At 42.1% G+C, this 22,156-nt stretch overlaps 1 protein-coding gene across 1 annotated transcript in view; it reads left to right on the forward strand.

Annotated features, from left to right (window-relative positions):
• Window positions 1-22,069, forward strand: part of col15a1b (collagen, type XV, alpha 1b) — a 50,075-nt gene extending 28,006 nt beyond the window's left edge. The window contains exons 6-43 of the mRNA XM_070974491.1: window positions 359-433; window positions 888-986; window positions 1,853-1,964; window positions 2,509-2,549; window positions 2,675-2,848; window positions 3,006-3,032; window positions 3,127-3,189; window positions 3,458-3,535; window positions 3,695-3,757; window positions 3,840-3,992; window positions 7,123-7,176; window positions 7,507-7,542; window positions 7,722-7,859; window positions 8,013-8,072; window positions 8,163-8,198; window positions 8,373-8,414; window positions 8,649-8,711; window positions 9,174-9,209; window positions 9,378-9,461; window positions 9,961-10,026; window positions 10,308-10,343; window positions 10,700-10,762; window positions 10,868-10,957; window positions 11,236-11,271; window positions 11,431-11,484; window positions 11,746-11,802; window positions 12,102-12,161; window positions 16,342-16,411; window positions 16,545-16,570; window positions 16,910-17,008; window positions 17,116-17,260; window positions 17,382-17,446; window positions 17,643-17,774; window positions 17,998-18,096; window positions 18,314-18,388; window positions 18,565-18,762; window positions 18,869-18,984; window positions 19,218-22,069. Coding sequence (XP_070830592.1) covers window positions 359-433; window positions 888-986; window positions 1,853-1,964; window positions 2,509-2,549; window positions 2,675-2,848; window positions 3,006-3,032; window positions 3,127-3,189; window positions 3,458-3,535; window positions 3,695-3,757; window positions 3,840-3,992; window positions 7,123-7,176; window positions 7,507-7,542; window positions 7,722-7,859; window positions 8,013-8,072; window positions 8,163-8,198; window positions 8,373-8,414; window positions 8,649-8,711; window positions 9,174-9,209; window positions 9,378-9,461; window positions 9,961-10,026; window positions 10,308-10,343; window positions 10,700-10,762; window positions 10,868-10,957; window positions 11,236-11,271; window positions 11,431-11,484; window positions 11,746-11,802; window positions 12,102-12,161; window positions 16,342-16,411; window positions 16,545-16,570; window positions 16,910-17,008; window positions 17,116-17,260; window positions 17,382-17,446; window positions 17,643-17,774; window positions 17,998-18,096; window positions 18,314-18,388; window positions 18,565-18,762; window positions 18,869-18,984; window positions 19,218-19,440 — 3,144 coding nt within the window. The 3' untranslated portion in view covers window positions 19,441-22,069. The remainder of the gene's footprint in view (window positions 1-358; window positions 434-887; window positions 987-1,852; window positions 1,965-2,508; window positions 2,550-2,674; window positions 2,849-3,005; window positions 3,033-3,126; window positions 3,190-3,457; window positions 3,536-3,694; window positions 3,758-3,839; window positions 3,993-7,122; window positions 7,177-7,506; window positions 7,543-7,721; window positions 7,860-8,012; window positions 8,073-8,162; window positions 8,199-8,372; window positions 8,415-8,648; window positions 8,712-9,173; window positions 9,210-9,377; window positions 9,462-9,960; window positions 10,027-10,307; window positions 10,344-10,699; window positions 10,763-10,867; window positions 10,958-11,235; window positions 11,272-11,430; window positions 11,485-11,745; window positions 11,803-12,101; window positions 12,162-16,341; window positions 16,412-16,544; window positions 16,571-16,909; window positions 17,009-17,115; window positions 17,261-17,381; window positions 17,447-17,642; window positions 17,775-17,997; window positions 18,097-18,313; window positions 18,389-18,564; window positions 18,763-18,868; window positions 18,985-19,217) is intronic.
• Window positions 22,070-22,156: the final 87 nt, after the last annotated feature.

Below are 22,156 nucleotides of genomic sequence, written 5' to 3' on the forward strand. Positions count from 1 at the left end.
TACAAGCAAAAGCAGGATTTTATTGTGCTGTAGTTGGAGCTCATTTTGAGCTATTTTGTCAAGGCAACTGCAAATGATAATGACTTTCATTGAACTGAAACTGAAATAAATTTTAATTATTAAAATGAAGTGAGGTGAAATTAATTAACAATTTATGAACAACTTTGACAGAAAGTTTGACAGCTGACACAATTAATCTTGTGTCAGCTGTACTTGTACTTACTGTTGGGTAGTTTAATCTATCATCATACTTTAGAAGCTGTTTTGAAAACACCATGATAGTTGCTTTATCAGTGTTTGTTATCTCTCTCTCTCTCTCTCTCTCTCTCTCTCTCTCTCTCTCACTCTCTCTCTCCAGGGATCCATTCAACAGCTGGTGATTAAAGACGATCCCAGAGCAGCTGAGGCACAGTGTGAAGACGACGATCCTTATGTGAGAAATACACATAAACACAGTAGAGGTGGCAGACAGACAACCAGGACCCCACCGTTTAAGACAAAGCTTGATATTTTGAGAGTGGTTCCAAATCCTGTACAAATAATATATACATGAATCAACAGTACCCCCTAGTGGTTAAAGGGCTTCACTGAACAACACAGTAATAATCTGACAACTTTTTATTTCCTGCCTTCTGTAAGTGCCATAGGAAATACAGTATGTATTATATCATTAATCTAATTCTGACAGGATTTCAATCTGACATCAAATATTTGCAGTTGAACTGCCTTTCCTTCTGTCATTCCTTCCTTCTCTATTAGTTTCTATTAGTTTCATGTGTTCTTTTGTTTGTGACAGTATCTATAAAATGTGGGCCACTGCATCATCGTTGGTTGACATTATTTTTGCTTGTTTTTCAAACCAACATGTCATGTGATGTTTGCTAAAGGCCTCGGGATACACCAGTGGTGACGATGCTCTGGATGACAGAGAGACAGAGGAGGAAATGATGAAGAGCACACAGGACAGACAGCATGGCTCACCACAGGTGGGTTGGCTGGATGAAGTACTGGGCGGTTAGAGGTGCTCAGAGGTGATCTCATGTTTTGGTTGGCCACGTCATTATATTAAACAGAAATATACCACATGTTGGTGAAATTCAGCCTGAAATATTTCATATCTTTGTAAATATGAGTGTAAACAGTATCCTGCAGATTAGAACAATTGCAAGAAAAAGAGTTTGTCAAAGCTGTAGTTTCTTTGCCAGTTGAAAAATTATGCTGATCCTGAGTTTTTAGGCTGTTAGGGCTGTACGTGTGTGTGTGTGTGTGTGTGTGTGTGTGTGTGTGTGTGTGTGTGTGTGTGTGTGTGTGTGTGTGTGTGTGTGTGTGTGTGTGGTTTGATGCACCCCTCTCCTTACCATCAGAGCCCTAAAGCAGCAGTCCTTGTATATGTCTGTGTGGGTGTTTCTTCTCTGTTCCGGTGCCATGTTTCATTCTCCCACAACCAGGAAGTCAGTCTGACCCTAAACATCCCATAATCAGCACTGACTTTAAGGCTTCAAAGCAAACTGCCCCTCAGAAGCTGGATGACTGATGTTGAAGTCATGGTAGATGCTTTTTTTCTGGCCTGGAGACGTTCAGCAGCAACAGTGTCAACGAGCTCAAATGATATCATCCTCATGGTTTTAGCCAGTTATCCTTCATTGAGAGGCACCAGCAAGTCAGCATTTCTGTGTGCACTTTGTTCACTTCTTAGGTTGATGACAACTTAATAAGCAAGTTTCCATTAACTTTGCTGTGTGGTAAATTAATGATACCACAGTATTTGCTAAGCAAAATCATGCTTCTCACAGGAAGAATCCATTTGATTTGGGTGAACCACTGACCTTCTCATCTTCTTGATTTCTTTGAGAAGGACAGTGTTCCAGTCAGAGCTCCACCCACTGAGGCTCCGGAGGTGGAGATCGTTGAGTACTCCGGTCACCAGACCCCAACAGAGGCCAGTGAGGAAATGCTGATAAGAGGTCAGAATAAATCCAGTTTTCCTGTGTCTTATGTTTAGCAGTTAACTGAACCTTCTATGATTTTCTCAGAGTGATCTACTTTTGTGGCTATGTCCTTTTCTGGCACATTTAAAATTTTAGTGATTTTATACTTTATTATCAACATCAGTGCAAAATATTATACTGGACATCTGTGTTGAATGTTCAACACGGGCCAGCTCCTGATCCATTTGATCCCAGGACTAGCATTATACATTTGTGTCGAGGAAATCAAAGAGTAGCTTTACATCAAATCAAAGGTTCCTACAGTTGTAATTATATACTTAATTATTACAGCAGCAACATGCAATAAGATGCAGCAAAAAAAGCATGAGGGTAAATAGATGGATGTATATTATGTAGCCAACAACAGCAAATAGTTACTTAAAGAACTTGTTCTTGGCCCATCACCAAACTCATCCCTTGTTTGATGCTTGAAAAGTGGCAATTTACAGAAAGACCAGTGTTACCCCACAGTAATCTGATTGGTCATACCTGTTGATCATGTCATATGTTATGTGTGCAGGGCCACACCGGACAGAGGAGGTCGGGGAGAGGTCAGGAGAGGTAAGATACGATGTGATATTTTTGCTGTTGCTCAAACATTACGCCATAATTTAAATCCTCTGCGTCTTTCCATCACAGTCTGTCCTCTTTCACACACACAATGTGAGAATTATTTGAATTTCCAGGCTCATGTCAGGCATGGGTTGAAAGGAGAACGTGGAGATCCTGGACCCAGAGGCCCACCTGGCCCACCAGGGCCTACCTATCTACCTGGGCAAGCTCAACCTGGCCCAAGAGGGCCACAGGGAACGCCAGGAACCCCTGGATCCACAGGGCTGCCAGGAAGAGATGGACAGAAGGTGTGTGTGTGTGTGTGTGTGTGTGTGTGTGTGTGTGTGTGTGTGTGTGTGTGTGTGTGTGTGTGTGTGTGTGCCAAAGAGATAGGGAGCATGTGTGTGTTTATATAGCTCTTAGTTCACAAGATTTAAGGCTAATCCTAAATCCTTCTCTCTGCAGGGAAGCAAGGGTGAAAAAGGAGATCCAGTAAGTTATTTATCTCTTCGGTGCTTCTTCTGTCTTATATCACATGAAATAACTACGCTGAAATGAAATGAAATTTACTGTTTGTAATGTCCAGGGTCAGAGAGGTTCTCAGGGATTTCCAGGTTTGGATGGAGAAGCTGGGGCTAAAGGAGAGAAGGTACAGCTAAAGCACACATGGTAGCACTGAATACATTGAATACAATACATTTCTGATGGGAAACCTTGGGTCCTGACATTCATGCTGGGGTGTCTTTGGCACGTACCACCATCCTTAACATGGCTGCAGACCAAGCACACCCCCCCATGGCAATGGCATTCCCTGATGGTTCAAGGTGCAGACCTGGCCCACAAAGACCCTGGTTTTAATGTTGTGGCTGCTCAGTGTGTTGCTTCTTACCTCTTCTTCCTACCTTTCCTCTCTACAGGGAGATCAAGGAGTTGGTTTACCAGGCCCTCCCGGCCTCCCTGGGCCTCCTGGACCCCCCAGATCCCGCAGCGTGCCTGTGAGTATCACAGTTCATGGTGTCCGTGTGTGTTTTTATTTGTAGACATAACATGAACTTGTGTTATTATCCTGCATTTTTTAAAGATGACATCAACACGTAGTAAACACACGTTTGCGTGTAGGTGCGTGTTCGACTTTGTGTTTATCTGTGTTACAGTATGGAGCAGATGCCCTGGGGTCTGGGTTTGAAGACCTGGACAGTGACACTGAACTCATCAGGGTAAGAGAAAGGGCACTGGGATATATTCCATAGTCTCCATCATTTTCCACAGTGGAAAAAATAAAATGCCTCTTTCCACCAGGGTCCTCCTGGTGTACCAGGGCCTCCAGGACCTCCTGGTCCCCCAGGACCCATCCTGTCATCATCTGACATAGCTGAAGGCCTCTCTCCAGGGCATGCTGGACCACCTGGTGTCGCTGGCAGAGACGGGCTACCAGGCAAACCTGGAATACCTGTAAGTTACCCAGATCAGAGACAAATGGTGTTCATTTCATTGCAAATATTTAGCCGCATGCACTGTTTTCTGAATTAATTCTCCATATGGAGGCGTGCAGAGGCTGCCTATAGGGCCTACACTGATACACATTCATTAGGTAGAGTACACAGTTTTAAAGCCATGTGGTGTTACAGCATTGGCTATACATGTCTTCAGCCTGCAGGTCTGTGTATGCGTTCAGTACATTCTTGAATTCTGCATAAAATGATTGTGAAGATAAAGATTGCTCTGACTGCTTTTGACCATCTATCAGCTGTCAAGTTGATATTCACTTACAAACAGCAGACACACACATTTCACATTTTTCCAGATGTAATAGCACCAAATCATTCGTGTCATGTCAGAGGAATTTAAGACTTCTATTGGGAATCTGAGTGGTTTTATGATTACAATACAGATTGATGATGTAGAAATATCACTGCAGCATAAATAAAAGATGTTTGAGATCAATTTTGCATTGAAGAACTGGATGCTTTAAAATATATTGTAGCCTGCTTTGTAAGATTTGTTAACTTTTCAACTCTATTATTTATGCGTGAGTACTTTGCTTTTCCCTTTGCGTTTTATTTGTGGTGTTGCTGTCTTTATTATCGTTGTGTGCTGTCTGTCTTTCTTCTTGTGCTCCTTTTAATCTCTGTTTTTTATATGCTTTTATCCAGACGTAGTTAAATCCTTTATTCATTTCCAAATAAAATTCCTCTTCAATATATTTTTCTTCTTAAATCATGTTTTAGTCATTGATATTTGTGTGTGTCATGGCCAATGACCAGTCTGTCTTTTATTCTCCCTCTACATCTGTTCTCATCATCTCCACATCAATCTTTATTCCCCACCCCCACCCCCCCACCCTCATACCATTTCTCTGCCTTCTGCTCCACTCCTGCCATTTCCTCTTCCTCTCCACTCTGTTTCAGATGTTTGAGGATTGGTTTAGTGGTTCTGGGCTTGACGGTTCAGGTTTGAGCTCAGAGTTGTCCTCTGACCTCAGCTCTGGTTTCAGTTCTGGGTTCAGCTCTGAATCCAGCTTTGCCTCTGGTTCTGGGCTTGACTTTGGGCCTGCTTGGGGTTCAGGCGAGGTATATTGTGCTGCTTTGCTGGCTAAACCAGCAGACAATTAAAGGCAGAATTCCAGTCAAAAGCCTGATCATTGGGGAAGCAACACTCATCTTCAATATGGAACTACATTAAATGCTAATCTGAGGCAATCCCAGGGGTTTATTTGCATCAGTTGTGCTTTTATCTCGTTAAAACACTGACGCCATGATAAAGTCCAACTTTAGCTCACTGCCCCAGTGCTCAGGCTGCTGACTCTACATTATCTCCCACCATGTTGTCTTCATTGCTGGCTGGCAGCGGAATAAACTGCACCAAGATGGCTGAAGTGCTGTGCTTGTACGTGTGTGTGTGTGTGTGTGTGTGTGTGTGTGTGTGTGTGTGTGTGTGTGTGTGTGTGTGTGTGTGTGTGTGGCAGGCATCACTCCTTCTTCGCTTTTTGTGAATCCACCTGACAGCTGATGTTACTGCTGAATAATGACCTGCTTGGAATTTGATCACTTACTTCAGTTCATTTGCTTTCAGTTGAAATGTTGTCATTACCAAATGACACATTTCAGCATGAAGTCTCACCGTTCATGGTGAAGTGAATGAACTGATGGGAGCTGACCTCAAACTTGCTGTTTAACCTCAGTTTGAGCTGCCATTTTGCTTTTTTCATACAACATGGTAAAGGAGAAAATCTGCCTGTTTTACTGAGTCTTTCTGTGTGTTGCTGTGTTTTGCCTGTTCTCAGTCGATGCAAAGTACCAAAGCATACTGATGTGCTCGGATTTTGCTCAAATCTAAAAGTGACTCAGTATATTTATCAGACTAGAGAGGCACTAGAGGAAATCTTATGAGAACAATTTATTCTCATAAATGTGCTTAGCAAATGTTGTCTACCTGTTAACATTTTGGCCTGAATGAAGCGTATCAGGAAAGCTCAAAGACTGTTCAAAGAGTGTTTATCCACTGCCTTGTCTATGTGTTTGTATTAGTATTTTTGACCACAGGCAAATTTCATAAAAATCCAGCTGTTAGTTTATAAAGGCCTTCATTTGACCAAACTGCTGGGTGAGTAAACATTTTGACCTGACGGTGCCACCTGAAGAGAGGTCACAGGGTCAGTGACATCTTTAGGATTCATCCTCTGCATATTAATACGCACAGAAAGCATTTGATGGCACGTTGGCCAGTAGATCTAAACATATCCTGCACTGGATTTATTTGCTCTAAAGATCAACAGGTAGACTGACCAGTATCACCATCCTTAGGCCTCCCTAGTAGTTGTGTATTAGTATAAACTTTCAATGTCATGAAATGAGCCATCTGTCAATAATTCAGTGTGCCTTGGAACTTAGTGTTTTACTTAAAAAGTCTGTGGCCTTTGGTACACTATGTTGTCAGTTTGTACAATTAAATTGTACAGAAACATTGCTGTACTTTGCTCTGATGCTGCTTATACAAGGAATACACTGATTTTGAATAACTTTCCCTTTAAGTGATGAGACAACAGACTTGCTCGAAGGCTCCACTGCTTCATACTACAGTTTGGATGAATTTAGATGAATGATGAATGTGAGCTGTCAGAATGAGCTCCATCTCAAGCACAAAGAGCTGATTGGGAGATACATTTAAATTTTATTCCAGTTCTATGCAGCCAATCCTGACAGTTTTATGTCTGTCAGTTACTAACTTTATTATTAAGTTGGCCTTACTCGACTGCAACGCTAATCAACAATCACTCAGCACTGTCTATGCTAAATTGTGAGCATGATACATTATCAATCTTGTGGTGACACAGATAAATGTTGGCATGGATGATCTCTCATCACTTAAGTAAACTGACTAATGACCCAGTTTCACAAAAAATTGAGTATTCCTTCAAAGTGACTGTCACCTTTGGATTAGCGGTTGGTCCCTGTTGGAATGGCTGGAGGGTCCACAAACAGCTTCATATTTGCTCTGTTTTCCATACTGACATATTCTCTGTAACTTTTCACTGTTTTATTTGTCTCCATCTGCTTGTGTCTGTTTGTATTTGTATGTACAGGGTCCACCAGGAAAAGATGGAGCTCCAGGTCTACCAGGATCTACGGGAATGAAGGTAGGATCATCAAGATGTGCTGTGTCCAGGCCTCAGTGGGCAATATCCAAATCACAGAGGAGGCTGCTGATGTCCACGGAAGAGACAGTGAAACTATTCCTGATCAGTTTGCTGTACAGTTCTTCAGTTACCACATTTGGCCACCACTCGACCGAACCAAATAACCATAGTTTGTGATGATACAAGAAGAGCAAAACTAATTGCAAATGGCTTTCTGATACTATTCTTAAAACTGATCTTATATTGCTCCAGTTTCACCCACTGCTAAAAGTCTAAGTGCTCACTCCAGAAGGAATACTTCTTTTCTTTCTTCCTTCTCTATATCCTTAGGGTACCCAAGGGTTACCTGGGCCATCTGGACCAAAGGTAATATACTACTCTCTGTGTTGAGTAAGCCAAAACAATCCACTGCACAACATGTGCTACTGTATACAGTATCTCTAATTTATCCCCAAAATGAACATATTTCTGGTCATTTTTCAGTTCAGACGGAGGACAAATCTGTGTTAACAAGGCAGCTTTCCTGTATCTCTTTATTTCTGCAGGGTGAATGTGGGAATGTGGGTATTGCAGGGTCCTCAGGGCCACCAGGACCTACTGGTCCACAAGGGAAGAGAGGTCCAACAGGTCCCCCAGGACCCCCTGGCCCCCCTGGACCTCCAGGAACCAAATTCTTTGTAGAGGTGACCCTCTTTCATACCAAATTAAAGAATATCTTAATCAATTAGCCAAGAAGGAGACAGCAGGTTTATTTAGAGCAGAGAGGGATGATCCTCACCTCATGAGTCCACAAGATCTCAGTCCAATGAGTAACATCAGACTGTGTTTGTTTGCAGGACATGGAGGGATCTGGGAAGAGCGACATGCTCATTGGAGCTGGAGTCAGAGGCCCACAGGTCAGTGTGAGAGTGTGTGCACTTTTTACAGTATGTAGACTGTATATATTGTTTCATCCACTAAGACTTTCCTGTTCTGTTATCCCCTAGGGTCCCCCTGGCCAACCTGGCCCCGAGGGACCTAAGGTAATCTATGAAAATTCATCAAGTGTATGCCTTATGCTTGCAGAAGGCGGCTGGTGTTCTAATTTTAACAGCTCATAATACTTTGATTCCTCTGTGTATAGTGTGTCCTTGTAGCCTCTTTTTAATGCTCCTTGTTGCTCAGTAGTTGAAGACGCCCTCTCATGTTTTCTGCAGGGTGAGGATGGAGCCACAGGTGCCCCAGGCCTCTCTGTCAAGGTAAGCTGAGTCTCAAATGATTATGCTTTAGATTTCTTAGTCAGTAGCATATGACCTTGACAGTTTTGACTGTATATTTGGTGGTTAGTAGATGTTAATTTGGAGGTCTTTGTATTATCTGATCATCATCATTATTAAGAAGTGAACTACATAAAATGCGTACAACTCCAGTTAAACACATTGCAGTGAAATCACTTCTGCTCTGTCATCTGTCTGTGCTGTGTGTGATTGCAGGGTGAGCCAGGGGACCCAGGACCAGAGGGTCTTCAGGGTCCTGCTGGACTACCAGGTGCAAGGGTAAGAAGTAGCAGGTGTTCACACAACAGATTTGTTGATGATTTGCAATTACTGGTTGCAAATTAGTTTGTTCATTCAGAGTTGAAATGAGTCTGCATTGGGAGAGTCTGTGAAACCAGATGGGACTATTTGAGTGCTGCAGTCACAGGGCCTGAAGTTAGTGTTAGCTGTTGATGGTCAGGAAGTTGCTGCAATGTGTAAATGCTTGCCAACAACTTGCCAAACACAGCGCACAACAGTCGCCATACAGTGGCCACGTTTCATCAGAATCAGGAATGTCACCATGGCAAGTTAGCAAGAGTGCTAGTCATAGGTAACTAGCTAGAAGCTAGAAACTCATTTAAATGTAAAACTTTCCCAGTTAGCTAGTTGACATCAATTCAGTGTGTGATTATATGATAAAAAAGACATTATTGAAACTACACACTAATTTCTTTTTATTTCTCTTTACTCTACAAACAGGGGGCCAAAGGAGAAAAGGGCAATCCAGGACCAAAGGTATCTGAACAAAACGTTATCTGTGGATATTAAGTTACTGCTGACCAGGTCTAATGCAGCCTCCTGCTGCCTCCTCTGCCTTCAAAGGCAGACGCTCTACCATATTAACATTAACTTTACATTTTATTTGAGTAAAGGACTAATTATGTCCTGTTCTGTGTTCTAAAGGGTGATCGAGGCATTGATGGACTCGGTATCCCAGGACCACCTGGGCCTCCTGGACCTCCTGGAACTGTGATTAGTCTGCAGGATGTACGACATCCTCACACACACATACACACAATTATGTTTCAGGCCATTGGGAATGGGAAAAATATTGGCAAGAAAAGCTAAAGCTTAATGGGAATGAAAGCAAAAGTAGTTCAGAAGAAATATTCTCACTGTGACTCTCTGGGGGCTTTGTTGGTGGTATTTGTTATGGAGTATATTCGTGACCATTTTTGCAGTGTAGTAATCTGATCAAAACCTGAATTGTTCCACCAAAATATGCCAAAATAAGGCTGAACAAACAGTTTTCCTTGTAGTTTGCAGGGTAAGCTGGGTGAGTATTAGATACATTAAAAGATTTTGGTGGAATATTATTGGGGGTGTTCTTTTGTGTTAGTTTTTTATAGCAATACAAAAGAAAGTAAAGAAAGTAAAAGCCAGAGCTTTGACTATGGTTGTCCTCAGGTGACACAGGTATTTTCAAGCCCTGTTGAGTAAATTTTACATACCTCTGAATACAAAGTGTATTTCTTTCTGTCTAAAGCTGCTGCTGAATGCTACAGATGGTATCTTCAACTTCACTGAGATCAGAGGACCACCAGGGCCAATGGTGCGTAGCTATTAGGAAGACTGTTTTTAAACTGCGACATTTTACCCACAATACAGCAATATAACCCTTGTATCACCCTGCAATACACATCCCTGGAGCATCATCTGTGCATTTGTCAAGTGCTTTGGCTGCAGTTGCATTGATGCTGCTGCGTATGAGCATGTCATTTCTGCTCTGTCAGAAGAGATCATTAACCGAGCTCCACTGCTTTTGCTTGCATCTGTGTTTATGTGTGCGCATGCGTGCATGTGGATGTGCGTGTCGTGTGTGTTGTGTCACAGGGCCCTGAAGGCTTGCCTGGCAGAGCTGGATTTCCTGTAAGAACATTTTGCAACACCACCTTATGCTGAGCATTTGAATCATCTGTATTTGATATGAAGAGTGTACATGAATATTTTACATGTTATGAACAAAGATGTAACAATTATTTGAAAGCAATGTCAACTTTTTTTCAATTTTGCTTTTGCTGTCCTTGGGCTAAACTGGGTAGGTACCAGAAGTGCTGCAAATGTTATTGACAGATGGTGTTACTTGAATAGAATTTTTACACCTCCATAAATCCAGCACCCATGAACCTATTTATATTTACAAAGCTCCACGACCTTTCTTTTATTTGCTGTCATCTTTGCTAAATGTCCCAACTCTGACTCACGACCCTTTCATGCCTCCTCAGGGCCCCAGGGGACCAAAGGGGGACATAGGCCCTCCAGGTATTCAGGGACCAACAGGATTCAAGGTGAGAACTAGACCCCAGAGTGATGACAGAGCTGCAAAGAGCGTGGATTGGAACAAATGTCATGTCTAGAAACATGTTGGAAATGTTCTTTCTTTGCACTAACAGGGAGAGAAGGGAGAGCCGGGGGTGACCATTGCTGCTGATGGATCCATCTTATCAGCGCCAAGAGGCCCCCAGGGGCCCAAAGGCATCAAGGTACAAGAAAATGACACAGAAAAGCAGCACAGTAAAGTTTCTATGGGTTTTGTAATTCTATGTTCCCTGAGAAATACAATGGAGCTCAGCTTTTTAGAGACTGGGGACCAAATCTGAGGTTTTTTGAAGATGGGAACAATCCCTCAGTTATTCCAGAGAAATAGAAAAACAAGCTGTCATTGAAAACATGTTTATTTCTGCCATTAATTGAAATCTCCCACCACATCCCCGTCGTGTTCTCATCTCATATTTTGCTTTCGTGCTTTGTCATGTCTAAGGGTGACCGTGGGTTCCCTGGATCTGCTGGACTTATGGTCAGTTCACCATCAGGTTTAATCATCTGGAATATGTCACATTTGTTCATATGAACAAGCTATACACAAATCTCTTTACATTTATTTTAATTATCAAACACTATGGTACACTATTTAATGAAGAAATAGAATTGATGTGTACATCACTGTTTATTTCAGGGCCCAATAGGACCACCTGGACAAAAAGGAGAATATGGCTTCCCCGGTCGCCCAGTGAGTACCTGTTTGTTGTATATTTGTCAGGAAATGAACATCCCCTTTGTAGGCAGAGAGTGTAATGAACCACTGGTGCTCAAAACTCAGTGTGATGAATGAATGGATGACGTATCTGTCAGTGCCAAGACAACACTTCGCCTGAAATTTTGATTTCTGATTTTATCTCTAACAAAAACTGCAACAGAACTGTTCAAACCTGCACAAGAGCTTTTTGTCTTTTACAAACACTGATGTGTTTCACTGTTTCTCTTTCTGCAGGGACGACCCGGCTTGCCTGGGAGGAAAGGTGACAGGGGAGACTCTGTCGGCCTCCCGGTAAGAGGAAAAGGAAGGGGAGGAAGAGACCTGTGGTTTTCTTGTTGACAGAGCCCTGATCAATAATCTATTTGACATTTAAGACAGATCCATTCAGACCCCTTTAGATAAGACAAGCTGCTGATGGAAGTCATTCTCAGCAGGCTGTGACAGCATGTTTCAGTCTTGCATTTTGAATTTTGGTGGCAGGGTGGCTCTTCTGTTTCCATTAGGATGATGGACTGTCCCTTCACTCAGTAACTGTCCAGTCAGATGAGGAACTGAAACTAATGTGATAACGTTCTCCGTCTCTCTCTCAGGGACCTCCAGGACCTCCAGGCCAACCTGGACCTCCAGGAAGAATTCTTGGGCTGAACGGAGTATGTTTCCATCTTTGGCTTTTTATTTCTTGTATCTGACACTTTCAGTTGGTGGACAGATGATGATGATGACGATGATGATGATGATGATGATGATGATGATGATGACGATGATGATGATGATGATGATGATGATGACGACGATGTTAAACAGCCAGCAGTTATAGTAATACTTATAAGGCTTGTTTCACAGACATATGTTTTGCATAGCTGCATAAAAAGGCATTTAAATGGCAGACATCCAGGAAACTTATCTTTATTGATGATCTGCATTATCTTATGCTGTTATTGTATATCTGTAGAACATCACTGAACATCAGTTAGAAATATTAAAGGCAGCGATGTGTACTGGAAAAATTATGACTTTGGCTTCAGTTTAAACCAAATTTATCTCATTTTTCCTCAAGCCATCAGAATAATTTGAAACATGCTGTAATCACATAAATCACATAAAAGTACAACACATATTGGCTTTTTAAAAAAAAACTACTATGATAAAGTATCTGTCTGGAGCACCAGTATCACTAGAAGCAAGTTTTTTTTTGTTTGTTTTAATCTCTATATATCATCTACAGGACAGTGTTTGACCTGCCTCATTCCAGCTAATTTGAAGTTGATTCATCATTTAGTCTGATTCCACTCTTTTCTTGAATTTTAAAGACAGTGTTTCCAGTGCGCCCCAGACCGCACTGCAAGAAGGGACGAGTAAGTCTGAGTGGGACCATCTGATTGGTCTGTTTCAGTCTGAAATTGGACCATCCGGTGGTTCTGTTGGTGTGTGGGTGTAGCAGCATGGCAGCTCTCTGGTCTGGGCTACAAACAGCGCCCCATCCTCTCCCCCACCTGTCCCACCTCCCTTTATTTTCTTCTCCCCTCTCCTCCCTCTGTCTTAGTGATCTTTGGAAAGCCTACATGTCTGCAGGTCTGGCCTCAGTTCATCAGGAGTTAACATTCCTCTTGGATACAGATTGTATCTGGACATATATTATCTTACCTAACTGACACATATTTGCGGTTGGATCAACAAGCAAAATTTATTCTGATCAGTTGCCAGATATAGATTATATATCAAATAGCCACCTGTGAACATGGCGTGGCTGGAATGATCTTTGCTGCATCTTGCATTCATTTACATCAAGATGTTCTGCATGTTTGTTAAATCCAGTCTGATCGCCCAGGATGAATGTTAATGCTGCTGTTAAAGGGGGTCTGAGTCTGAATCCTGCTTGTCTTGTCTGTCCTCACTGTCCTCGTCATCTCAGGAAGAGGAAGCTGATAGGGAGGAGAAAACAGAATTGACAGTGTTCACACTCATCCCTCTGCTGTATGCACGTCACAGCTGGTGCCATTTCACTTTTCAGTTCAATCAATTCAAAAGGAATTTGTTGCAAAAATGTTGGCCATGAAGAAAAGCTCCATCCTTAATTGACTGTATTTAAAGTGAAATGTATCAAACTCTGCCTTTCATTAGGTAGACAGACAGTGGTGGAAAAGTACATTTATTCAACTACTGTGCTTAAGGGCAAATACTTAATAAACTCAATTTTATGCTGCTTTATTTTTCCACTGTACTGTATTTCTGAGGGAAACATCGTACTTTTTACTTGAATTTAGTTACAAGTTACTTTGCAGATTCAGATAATGGACATGTAAATTCTGCCATGATATTAGAGATTAAGCCACACAGCAGTATGTAAAGTGAGCCCCAACTTCACCTGTGACACACACACCGTTCTATCAATAATTATATGACCCTGTTTCCAAAAAAGTTAGGACAGTGTGTAAAATGGAAATAGAAACAGAATGTGATGATTTGCAAAACACTGAAACTTCATATTTAATTAATAATCTTTTAGAATTTGATGGCAGCAACATGTTTCCAAAAAGTTCTTTTAACAACACTCTGTGTTCAAGTGTTTGGGAGCTGAGGAGACAAACTGCTGTCATTTAGACAGTGGAGTGTTTTTTCCTGCTGGATGTGCGAGTTCAGCTGCTCCACAGTTCGTTGTCTCCTTTGTCCTATTTTAAGTTTCATAATGCACCAAACACTTTCAGCGCGTCTGGACTGCAGGCAGCCAGTTTAGCTCTTTCACTGCTGTTGGAATACATGCAGAGTGTGGTTTGGCATTGTCTTGGTGAAATAAGCACGGCCTTCCCTGAGGCCAGCATGGCCCCTTCCTGAGCCCATGCAGTCATGTCCACTACAGAATCGTGTCTGTTTCCAGTGCAGTGGCGTCTGAGGGCCTGAGCATCACGGCCAGCCAACACTGGTTTTCAGATTTGTCCCTTGTGTCCAGATTTCTTCAGATTCCCTCAATCTTTTATTGACTTTATGAACTGCAGACAATGAAAACCCAAAATTCTTTGCAGTTTTATGTTGAGAAACATTATTCTTAAATTGTGTCACTATTTGCCAGCAGTCTGTCACAGAGAGGTGAACCCCTCCCCAACTTTACTTCAGAAAGACTGCGCCTCTCTGAGATGCTCTTTTTATACCCAGTCAGTTACTCACCTTTTGCTGGCAACAGGTGAGTAACATGAACCTGATTAACTGTGAGATGTTCCACCAGCTGTTTTCCTTCAGCATTTCACCTCTTTTGTTGTCACTATCCAAACTTTTTGGAGACACGTTGCTGTCATCAAATTCTAAATGAGGATAAAATTTTCTCAGATTCAACATTTGATATTCTTGTATATCTTTGTGCTATTTTCAAGTAAACATGAGGTTTCTGTGTTTGTCAAATCATCACAATCTCTTTCTATTTATTTATTTGTTGTTGTAATCCAATATAATAGATATAATGAACCACATACTGGGCACTTTTACTTTTCATGGTTTAAGTATATTTTGATGCTAATTTTTTAGTAAATTTTGATTATTTAGTTTTACACTGTCGTATTTTTAACCTAAATAAAGCATGTGAGTACCCGCTCCACCACTGTAGATAGCAATGGTGTCAGAAGACCTGTTCTGTGGTGCTGGGTTTGTGGGTTCTGCTTTGCGTCTCCTGTGGCCTCTGGTGATGCTGCAGTTTCTTCTTGGCTGAATTCCAATCAATAAAACTGGTAGAAGGCTGGATGCAGGGATTATGCACAATTATGCAAACATTTACATGTGAAATTTGATGGAACATAGAATTTTATTGCAACCTACTCATGACCGTTCATTGGACATGATAATAAGTCTGATTGGAATTTGGCTCCTTTTTCTTCTGATATCACTTTTTAGGTTCGTAGAAGGGCTCCTCCATAAATGTATAAAAATAAATCTTTCCCACTATGACGATTAATGTACAGTAGGTGACATTCAGTGTGATAAAAAGGTGAGAGAGCTTCTATTATATGGTCTACAGATTTGTACTTAAAATCTCACTATGTCTGTTGCTGCCTGGTTCATTATTGAAACTCAAAGCTGCTCTTGTGAATATGTGAGCAACCACACATTTAACTGCTGCGGGGATTTTTTTTAACCATTGTCAAACTTCTACGCAAACAAGCCCTCAAAATATAATTTCGAGTAGTGATATAACTCAAATGTGTACAAATCATCCCAAACTGACAGTTGAGTATATTGAAACATAATGTATTTTAACACCCTCTAAATGTTATTTTCCCTTTGAGCTATGGGCACATCAATGTGAGGGCACACAGTGTTGATTTTAATCTAAAGCAGCAGAGGTCGGGGTGCGGTCTGGCAGGGGCCACCATCGGCTTTTACTTTTAAACACTGTCCCTCATTAAAAAACTGTGTGAGCTCAGCATAATTTATGAGCCTAGATCTGTTTGGTAAAACATTTAGACCATGTGTTTTAACCCCGTTCCCTAACCTGTCGTATTATAACCACCGCAGCTGAGAGAGGGCTGTACGTGTGCTGTCTCAAGCATGCATCCCTTGCATTTAACAGGTGTTTTTGCAGAGCTGAGAGCAATGTTCTAACTATGGACGCCTGTGTTGTGTTTATTAAAACCAAGTTTTACCATTTTTAATATCTTTATCCACGTTTGACTTTAAAAAATGAATTCAGTTTATGCATTCAGCAGTCTGTGCACTGGCCGTTTGTCTGCTTCCATAAACGTGCTGGTATCCATGTAATGTTAATGGATGTGCCTGTGTGTGGGTGTGTGTGTGTGTGTGTGTGTGTGTGTGTGTGTGTGTGTGTGTGTGTGTGTGTGTGTGTAGGAGTCAGTGACATTGGGAGCTAAAGGAGACAAAGGAGAAGCAGGACAACCTGGAGAGGCAGGAACACCTGGTAAGAGCTTTACAACACACGTCTCATTGACTGCTGCTGTCTTTCTCTAACATCTGGGTCCCCATTGGTTTAAACATTTGCTGAAAAACACATTTTTTGAAAGGAAAATGACTATGAGAACTTTTTTTCTCAGCACCCAGGCTTCCAGATGGAATTGTGGTGAGTACCAATTTATCATAAACTATAGGTCAACAACCAATATCCATTTTAAGATTAACAATGGATCATCAGCAGCAGGAAGCTCCTTTCAGCTACAAGCCACTGGACTGACAGGCAAAGTTAGCTACTAGCTGGTGAATATAGCGGAGCACTCAACATCTAAACAGCCAAATCAATAAACTGCAGTGTGAATTTACTGAATTTTCAATCACTTTGGCTGACATGCCGGAGGCTGTGATTTTTTAGAAACAAATAGTTTGATGGTTTGAAATAACTTATCTTTAAGTGGCCGGTGGGTGATCGTCTGTATGTTCGTCACTCTTGTTATGGATCTCTCAGGGTGCTAGAGGTGATCAGGGACACCAAGGTCAGAAGGGAGAGAAGGGTGACAGCGGTGTGCCTGGTCCTCCAGGACTGCCTGGGAGGTCAGGACTTGTGGTGAGTTCTGTAATAATAAGCATCATCCTGAAAAAACTATTCTATCAATTATTCAGTTGATTCAGTTTAATTCAGCTTACAATCTGTCTGTTTATGTGACCCTGCAGGGTCCAAAAGGTGAGTCCATCGTGGGTCCTCCGGGACCTGCTGGTTCTCCAGGCCATCCTGGGGCACCTGGGTTTGGACGACCCGGTCCACGAGGGCCGCCAGGCCCTGCTGGACCTCCAGGACCTGTACCTGCATATGGATCAGGTACGTGCAAGTGAAGGCGAGAGAGGGTGGATACCTCAGTTTATGTCCATAAAAGTTATAGACCTCATGTTTATGCATGAAATGTTTTTAATTAAATGTATTTCTGATATGTCTTCATCAGCTGTCAATGTCCCTGGACCTCCTGGTCCTCCTGGCCCACCAGGATCTCCAGGATATGGCAATCCAGTAAGATACCAGCCACTGAGCAATCTTTCTACCTCTGATCTGCTGTGTCATCTATGAAATAGAAAGTTAAAAAGTTTGTGACATTGTGTGCTTTATTCTATCATGATTGGCCTTAATATTGACACTTAGAACTATAATAACCTGTCAGAGGGTCCTGAAGTCACAGCACTGACGCTGTGATGCTGTGTCCATACAGGTGACCACCTATAAGACGATCCACGCTCTGAACAGAGAGACTCACCGGGCTGCAGAGGGAACACTGGTCTACGTGTCTGAGAAAGGAGGAGAGCTGTACATTAGAACACGCAATGGCTGGCGCAAGATCCAGGTGTGTGTTGTGTGAGGGGACGTGTTTGATTGGTTCAATGTGTGGACTTCCTGATCCTTCTCTTAATCGTGTTATTTATCTTCACGGTACAAACATAGTATCAGTGTCTTTTATGGAGGATGAAACCACATGTTGACGGTAATTCACAAGAGTCTGTGTGTGTGTGTGTGTGTGTGTGTGTGTGTGTGTGTGTGTGTGTGTGTGTGTGTGTGTGTCCTTTCAGCTCGGAGAGTTGATCCAGAATGGACCATCCTCACAAGCTGCATCTCAGGCCCTCAGCAGATCTGGAGAATGGAACAGACCACACAGAGCCCACAGCCAGGTGCTCTTTCTCTCTCACACACACACACACACACACACACACACACACACACACACACACACACACACACACACACACACACACACACACACACACACCTACACACACACACACACACACACACACACACACACCCTGATAAGAGCATATCCAGCTGTGATCTAAAACTTCTCCTCACATTTAGAACATAACATAAATTCCTGTTTTTGTTGAACAGGAGCTTCAGGAGGGCAGCAGAGGATATCAGCCCAGCTATAATGTTCTACCACAGACCTTCAACGCTGTACCCGGGGTGAGCAAACACCTTTACACGCACGTACATGCATGCACACCTTCATCCCACAGTCCTTCCAGACCCAGGTAGCTAAAATTCGTCGGCCCAGCACCAGCCTGACTCCGGCTCACCTGGCTGATGCCAGATCTGTGATGAGTAATGTGTCATATCTGCCGTGTCTTTCTGTGCCGCAGCTCCATCTGGTCGCACTGAACACTCCGCTGAAAGGGGATATGCGTGGCATCCGGGGGGCAGACTTCCAGTGCTACCAGCAGGCACGTTCCATGGGGCTAACAGCCACCTACAGGGCCTTCCTGTCCTCACACCTTCAGGACCTGGCAACCATCGTGAGGAAGGCGGATCGCACTGACATGCCCGTGGTTAATCTGAGGGTGAGGAGGAACTGATATTTCCATTTAGATTTCATTTAAAGATAATACAGATTCACTGTTCATCTTCTCAGATCATTCAGTTCACTTATTCCATCGCTCCGCGCAGGGTGAAGTGTTGTTCAGTAGCTGGATGTCCATCTTCTCTGGGAATGGAGGCACATTTAACCCGTCCACACCCATCTATTCCTTTGATGGACGCAACGTGATGACTGACTCAGCATGGTGAGTGTGTGTGTGTATCATCCAAACAGATGATTTTCTGAGACCCAATCTGCCTGAAAAGACTCAACCAAATCAATCGTTAATTAGACACAGACCATAGATATCATTTCCAGCTGTCTCTGAAGTGGACAGTAGTGATATTAGCAGTGTTTGAAGTATTATTCTTATTCTTATCTTATTTTGATCTTCATTAAATAAGATGTAAATAAGTGTCTCTCCCCTCGTTCGCCCAGGCCAGAGAAGTTGGTATGGCACGGTTCCAGCACAGTGGGCATTCGTCTGACCACTAACTACTGCGAGGCCTGGAGGACGGCTGACATGGCGGTGACGGGCCAGGCCGCACTGCTGCAAACGGGACGACTGTTAGGACAACACACCCGCTCCTGCTCCAACCACTACATCGTGCTGTGCATAGAGAACACATATGTGGGGAACACACATCAAAGGAGAACCTGAAGAGACAGGGGAAACACACACACACACACACACACACACACACACACACACACACACACACACACACACACAGAAACACATGCAGGCATGCTGAATGTGCAGAGTAGAAAATGCGACACGGTGCACATACACTTTCATTTGAATGGGAAACACATGCAGGCACATACACACATCATGATGACGTGTCGGTGCATAGAAATTACATTTGAGCACACAGACAAAGGGCACTTGTGGTCATACATGCAGGTGAAACACACACACGTTAACAAGCAGCAGGTGCCAACACAGACACACATTTCAGCTCCTTTCACTTTGTTTAGCTTCATCTTTAGCGCCAATGTGTAATCCAACACTTCATAATTTTGCCACGCATCCGTCCCAGTCTAGATTTATGTTATTTATATTCACTATGAACATGTAACAGCATTGGGATTTACAGTGTGTGTGTTGAAGTGAGAGCCGTGCAGCAGACGTGAATAACTTAACAGACCATACCAGTGTTTTATCTCCACAACTACAAATCCTTTATACTTCACGTTTCTGCTCATCATTTTCAAATGTGTGCATTTGGAGTATTTCTCCTACAGCTCCATGCAGTCGTTGGTTTCTGTTGGTTTCCTTCCAAAATGAAAATGAGCTACCAGACTCTTCTTGGTGGTCCATCACCGTGAACATCAAGTCTGCATTTTTTTCCATGTTATGTTACTGTTGCATGGAAACACAGTTTAAGGGCAGATAAAAGAGTGCACTGCATGACCTCACAACGACAGCATTCTGACAAAAGTAATCTGGATTTAGTGTTCACTGTGATGGATTAAACGACTTGAACAAATCTGCCAAATGATTTTCAAATAGAGACAGAGATAGAGACCACAGGCTGTTAATAACCCGGAGAAAATACATTCAGTGTTTTTTAATACAACACCAGGATTTGCAAAATGGTTTGCTGTGATGTAAAAAACACAGAATGATTGAAGATTTCTGGTGACTGGGCAAAAACTTGCCAAACCATGAGCATCAATCTGTGTTCAATCTCCTTTGCAGGGAAACAAGGTATTGTAGTATTTATTAATACTATTGTGGATTCTTTTTTATTTTGATGGGACACAATTGGGGGTAAACATGGTCCTTATATTGATCTCTTCTCTGAACGTGACGGTGTTGTAGTTTAGAACCGAGTGTTGTCTGTCAGAGCTAGCTGCTTTTGAAGAGGCTGTATTTACACTGCAGGTGTGGCTCATTTAGGATGATGGTTTCCTTGTAAAGGGCAGCATTCTATATTTCTGCTACTGTCAACGAACCCAATGAAAACATCAAAACTAACGATGTGTTGGTCCATCTCTTGACGCCTTTGGTGCTCTACTGGGTATTTACAGCAGCTGGATGGTGTATGAGCGCTGAGTGACATTAAACTACGGTGTGTGTGTGTGTGTTCGTGGTAAATACACACGTGTCACAAAGTGTAACAGTGTAGCTCACTGATGTGTTTTTAATAGTTTTTGGACAACAATGTAGCTGTCTGGCACAGAGAAAGAAGGCTTTAGATATTTGTTAGCAGCATGCGTTCATTGTTGGTTTTGGTCTTTAAATGGGTTTTGTTGACATGAAGAAACAAATAGATTATCACTTACCTTTTCAGTGTGAGCACAATGTTAACCATTGGGAAAACACACAGTTTACCGTCCATGCATGATGAGCTATTTCTTTAGTCAGATGTTTTATTTGAGTGACTGTTACCCTCTAATGTCAGACATCGGTGCCCATTTCTTTCTGTCAGACGTTTAGATGTAAATACAGTTTATGTAAATGACTTCCTCCCAGCAAGGTCAACAAATCACAGCATCATCTATCCATTGTTTATTCAGGCCACTGAAAAGCCAAAAATTGGCTGGAATTTACCAAAAAAACAGAAACAAAAAAAACAAAACATTTTACTATGATCTCTAATTGTCTACAGATATTAAACAAAAAAGAAAGACATTAGTCATGCAGATAAACACGCTGCTGAAAACTTGTTGACTCAACTCAACAATTTTGCTCACCTTGTATTGCATTTATTTATCAGATGACTGCATTACTAATTGGCATCCCATAGTCCAATATTAAAGATTGATAGTCCAAATCAGGATAGCATATCAGTTATGTCATTGCTTTGGTCCTGCTGCTCACAATAGAGTGATTTGAATTAGTCTCAACATTAACGTCAGTGCTTTAGCATTAGCATTAGAGTTGAAATCAGTGTGATTTTCATGTATTTCTACAGTAGCAGGACATAGTGTGAAAATCTAGCGAGTTCACTTTCAGATTATGATGAAATTGGAAACTGTACATATATGTGTGTCATTAGTGTCCAAATGTTGTTGGTTTTTTACTCAGTAGAGGTAGATTTTGTGTTGCGCACACACTAAATGACTGGAGATTTTCTCTCACCTGTGAGACGTAGTTCTGCCTGTAAAGGTGATGTAGGCCCGGCTGAAATGTCTGAAATGTTTTCTTTTTCAAAGTTACTTCCCTGATGTCTGATTCTGTTACTGTTCAAACAAAACTTGAGCTTCTGAGGAAAAAGAAGGTTTGTACTGACTGACTGGTGCTCACTGAATAAATGTCTTATTTTGTGTTGTTTTTTTAATGTGGAGACTCCTTCAGTGTTCTTCATCAGACGTCCATCAAGGCATAAATGTTACTTCCACATTTTGGTTTCAATCTGCGGTCTAAA

Source organism: Chaetodon trifascialis, chromosome 11 (genome assembly GCF_039877785.1).
Source record: "Chaetodon trifascialis isolate fChaTrf1 chromosome 11, fChaTrf1.hap1, whole genome shotgun sequence".
NCBI classification, from domain to species: Eukaryota; Metazoa; Chordata; class Actinopteri; order Chaetodontiformes; family Chaetodontidae; genus Chaetodon; species Chaetodon trifascialis.